At 40.5% G+C, this 5167-nt stretch overlaps 1 protein-coding gene across 2 annotated transcripts in view; it reads right to left on the minus strand.

Annotated features, from left to right (window-relative positions):
- The window catches only part of LOC106871560 (cleavage and polyadenylation specificity factor subunit 1), a 101418-nt gene that overhangs the window by 86512 nt on the left and 9739 nt on the right, over positions 1-5167 (minus strand). For both annotated transcript variants that reach the window (XM_014918065.2, XM_052968705.1), the window contains exon 6: positions 3298-3446. In XM_014918065.2, the coding sequence (XP_014773551.1) occupies positions 3298-3446 (149 nt within the window). The remainder of the gene's footprint in view (positions 1-3297; positions 3447-5167) is intronic.

Genomic DNA, 5167 nt, shown 5'->3' on the forward strand with positions numbered 1-5167 from the left:
GCGACGGTGGGGGTGGGGGTGGTGGTGGTGGTAGCTGTGACAGTCAGAGATGGTGATAGTAAGCAATGTGAAAGACTGTGGTGATGATGGTGATGGAGGGGGAAGGCAGTGAAGTAAACGGTATTGATGGTGGTGGCGTCAGAAGTCTGAATGGTTTATGTATGGTAGTTGTGGTGGTGATGATGGTGATACTGGTGATGGTGATGGTAATGGTTGAAAACAATCAACAGAAAGAGAGAGAGAGAGAGAGAGAGGGAGACAGAGAGAGAGAGAGAGAGAGAGGGGGAGAGAGAAAGAGAGAGAGAGAGAGAAAGAAAGAAAGAGGTTAGACAGAAAAAAAATTGTACTGACCCCCGAATGGGAAGACAAAAAATGTTTATCATGCAGCTTTGCAATAAGTTCCAAGTCAACAAATTTTAGCATTGTTTTAATGAAAATATGTACTGAATGCTCGATATGGCAGCTCTTAAGCTAGTCTGACATAAAGCAACGTGTGTGCGTGTGTGTGCATGTGTGAGTCTGTGTACTTATACTAGGGTAGGCTAAAAAGTTCATAGGCTGACTAAGAAGGAGTTATCATACAGTAATTAAACTTGACATGCATTGAATTCAACTTTTACTGATGTTAACTGCATTTTTTCTTTCCAGATAAACCTACACTGGATACAGAATTGAGGACTTGGAAAAGTGGTGCTAGAAACATTTTGTGAAAATGGATAAAATTTGGCACCATGGTGCTATCAAATATCTACAGAAAAAGGCGTTAGCCCCCAAGGACATTCATGCTGACATGGTTGCTACATTAGGGGATGATGCTCCAGCTTTATCAACTGTGCAAAAGTGGGCAGCTGAATTCAAGAGGGGTAGGGAGAGTCTTGAAGATGACCCGAGGTCCAGACGTCCTGCCACAGCCACCACCCAAGAAAACATCAACCACGTTCACCGCATGGTGATGGATGACAGACATTTAAATGTTAATCAGATAGTTAATGTAGGCCTCTCCTGTGAACGAGTTGAGAACATTCTGCATAACGAACTTGGTATGTTGAAGGTTTCCGCTCGGTGAGTACCACCAATTTTGACACCTGATCAAAAGCACACTATGCTGGTTATGTTACAGGTGAACTTGGCACTTTTTGAAGCAAATACAGCTGGTTTTCTTGAGCATTTCCTCACCCAAGATGAATATTGAGACCAAACAGCAGTCCATGCAGTGGAAACACCCATCTTCTCCCCCGCCAAAGAAGGCCAAGGTGATGTCATCGGCAGGGAAGGTGATGGCCTCCATCTTTTGGGATGCAAAGGGCTTTGTGTTCATTGACCACTTTCAGAAAGGCCATACTATCAATGGAGAATACTATGCCAACTTGCTGAGTCAGCTGCGAAAAGCAATCAAATCAAAACAGCCTGGAAAACTAACAAAGAGTATCCTGCTTCACCAGGACAATGTTCCTGCACACAAGTCTGTGGTTACAATGGCTACTGTGCATGACTGTGGCTTTGAACTGGTTGATCACCCTCCATATTCTCCTGATTTGGCACCATCTGACTATTTTCTGTTCCCCAACAGGACAAAACACTTGGCTGGGAAGCAGTATCAGACCAATGATGAGGTCATATCTGCTGTTGAGGACTTTTTTGAGGGTCAGGATGAGAGCTTCTATACCATGGGAATCCAAGCGCTACAATACTGATGGAAGAAGCATATGGACCACAGGGGAAACTATGTCGAAAAATAAAACATATTTGGTCAAGTTCAATCATTGCATCATGGGCAACCTATGAACTTTTCAGTCCACCCTCATATACACCTTCCTGTCATTTGAGGGTGTACTCTGACACAGTTTTACCATCTCTCCCTTTCTCCTCTCTTTTTTCCTAACTGGGGTAGCCATGTATCTCTTCCACTGCAAGATACCTGTTTCTGCTCCTCTAACATATTCTAACTTTTCATCACCTAACACAAAGCCATCCCACTCAGTTTAGTGGTTCTCATCTTGCAAACTACTTAATGACCTCACTGCTGCTGGTTCCACATAAGAGGTACCCAGTACACTCTATAAAGTGATTGGCATTAGGAAGGGTACACAGCTGTCGAAACCATGCCAAGCAGTCTTCTCTTGTCAAACTGTCCAACCATTGGCAGCATATAAAGCGGACATTAAGTGATGATGATGATGATGATGATCACACTGTAACATGTATCAGACATCCAACAACCGTGGGCAGATTATTTTTGAGTGTTTAAATAGCAATTATTAATGCTGCCACCATTTTATAGATGCTTTGTCCAGGGCCTCACGGAATTAAAGGTGGCTGATGCCAGTGGCATGTAAAAAGCACCTGTACAGTATGTTGCGCCTCATGGGGGGAATGACAAATGATTGAGACCTTTGGCAGTATGCCGTGCTTCAGAAGAAGACCCATCAAGCCAAGTGAAATCGTAGTCATAGAAAAAACTGATGTCACGCAAATGGCACGTAAAAAGCATCCATTACACTCTCAGAGTGGTTGGCATTAGGAAGGGCATCCAGCCATAGAAACCATGCTAAGTCAGACTAGAGTCTGGTACAGCCTTCCAGCTTGCCAGCATGGTCAAACCGTCCAACCCATGGACAATGGGCATTAAATGATGATGATGATGATGATAATGATGATGATGATGAATAAATAGAACCAACGTGACAAATCTTCAGAAACAATTCACTATACTCTATCAGGGTGCCAAACACTAGCCCTATAATAAGTAGTATCCATATAACTTTAAAAATAAAGAAGCCAAGATTACAAGGATATTCAGCCTGCAGACCTGCCATCAAGTAACAGAATACAAAATCTAACATTCAGCTATTGTCTGTGACCAAAACAAGAGTGTTTTAAGAACTGACATAGTAATACTGAAAGATTATAATGTCATGCAAACCAAGAAGCTGGGGTAAAATCATTGTTGTATGTAGAAGAATGTTCCTTACTCTATGTGTGTGGTACAACTGGAATAATGCACAATCAATCATAGCTTAGACCTATAATAAAAACATTTACTTCACTGAACTTAGCAAACTTAGTGGCTATCATTAAAGAAATAATTCAAGTATTAATTAGAAGAAAAAAATACCAACTGCTCCATATAAATTTCATAATTTGAATAGCCATCCAATGTAAGGTAATTTGGAGGGGAAGGAAAAAAGGTAAATTTAAATCAAGAAGAAACAGAAAATATTTTCATAAATCCACCAACAAATGAAAAAGATGAAATTTAGAAGAAAAGCAATCAAAATATCACAGAAATTTATTTACCAGCCTAATGTAGTATCTCCTTCTTCCAAACTGACATCATGACGAAATGGTAAAATTGTAAGGTGTCTACCGTAAATCAACATTGCAGCACATCTCCCATCTGGATCCACACGGACAATTGGAAGGTGTCGGTTTTCAACAAAACCACACTATATATTGTGAAAAAAGTTTAGGATTTATATATATATATATATATATATATGCAGATAAAATCATTGAATATTATTTTAATTATTTTTCAATTCAACTTTTCTTAAAAATATAAAAAATAAATATAACCCATGCCAGCATGGAACATGAATGTTAAATGATGATATTTGTTGATTTGATGTTGATTTTTCCATGCTAGCATGAGTTGTGCAGAGAATTGTATTTGTTTTAATATCCATATTTCCATGACAGCATTTTTTTGACATGGGATGTATTTCAGGCAGGACTTTATGGCCAAATATTCTTTTGGTTGCCAACACTTAACTGTTTTTACAAGTAAAGGAGTTTTAATATTTCACAAGTCTTTGAAAACACAGAGCAACCAGGCATAATGTCAACAAGGAATGTAAACATATTCTGTTCAAGCAAAGCTGTAGAACATCAACATTCACACATAATTGTGCAAGCACATGAGTCAGTCCACCGGCACTGGCAACGACCTCGCTTGGATGTTTTGTTCATGTGCCACTGGTACAAGTGCCAGTAAGTCAACGCTGGTAACGATCATGCTCAAATGGTGCTTTTTACATGCCATCGGTACGGAAGCCAGACAGCTGCTCTGGCAGTGATCCCGCTCAGATGGTGCTGTTAGCGCTCCACTGATATGGGTGCCAGTCATCGAATTTGGTTCAGTTTCGATTTCACTTGCCCCAATAGGTCTTCGCAAGCAGAGTTTAGTGTCCAATGAAGGAAGGTTGGCATGAGTGCCAGTCATCAAAATTGGTTCGATTTCGCTTTCGATTTCACTTGCCTCAACAGGTCTTCGCAAGCAGGGTTTTGTGTCCAAAGATGGAAAGGTACGCATAAGTGAGCTGGCTACACCCCTGGTAAAGGCCACGGGTTATGGTCTCACTTGTCTTGCCGGGTCTTCTCACGCACAGCATATTTCCAAAGGCCTCGGTCATTAGTCATTGCCTCGGTGAGGCCTAATGTTCAAAGGTCGTGCTTCACCACCTCATCCCCGGTCTTCCTTGGTCTACCTCTTCTACAGGTACCCTCAACCGCTAGGCTGTGGCATCTGGTCGTCTAGTCCATGCCAGCATGGAAAGAAATAGACATAGAAAGGAAAGATGACAATGAGGATATACATTATATCGTCATTGGTTAGACATGGCCAGTTTAAACACTAAAGGGTTGAACTAAAACTGATTATGTCCCAAGCATATTTGAATTGATTCAAAAGTTTAATTCACAACACTACTTTTACATGCTGGAATGGCCCTCATGCCGGTGGCACATAAAAAGCACCCACTACTCTCTCAGAGTGGTTGGTGTAGGAAGGGCATCCAGCTGTAGAAACTCTGCCAAATCAGATTGGAGCCTGGTGTAGCCATCTGGTCCACCAGTCCTCAGTCAAATCGCCCAACCCGTGCTAGCATGGAAAGCGGATGTTAAACGATGATGATGATGATATATAAATAAATAAAACCTCAAGTACTTTAAATCAAACATACATTGTATTGGTGATCAAATTTTTTGAAAAAGAAATTAAATAATTATGTTTAAGATTTAAAATGTGACAGTAAAATTAGATTCAAAATGAGTGGGGATCAACAGAGTTCAATAAGCACAAGAACTAACAAATATGAAAATAAATATCACTTTATATGCTCAAACTATGGAAGCAAGGCAAAAATAAAAAGACATGATTGAACTATCA

The sequence above is a fragment of the Octopus bimaculoides genome, chromosome 6 (assembly GCF_001194135.2).
Source record: "Octopus bimaculoides isolate UCB-OBI-ISO-001 chromosome 6, ASM119413v2, whole genome shotgun sequence".
Taxonomy (NCBI): Eukaryota; Metazoa; Mollusca; class Cephalopoda; order Octopoda; family Octopodidae; genus Octopus; species Octopus bimaculoides.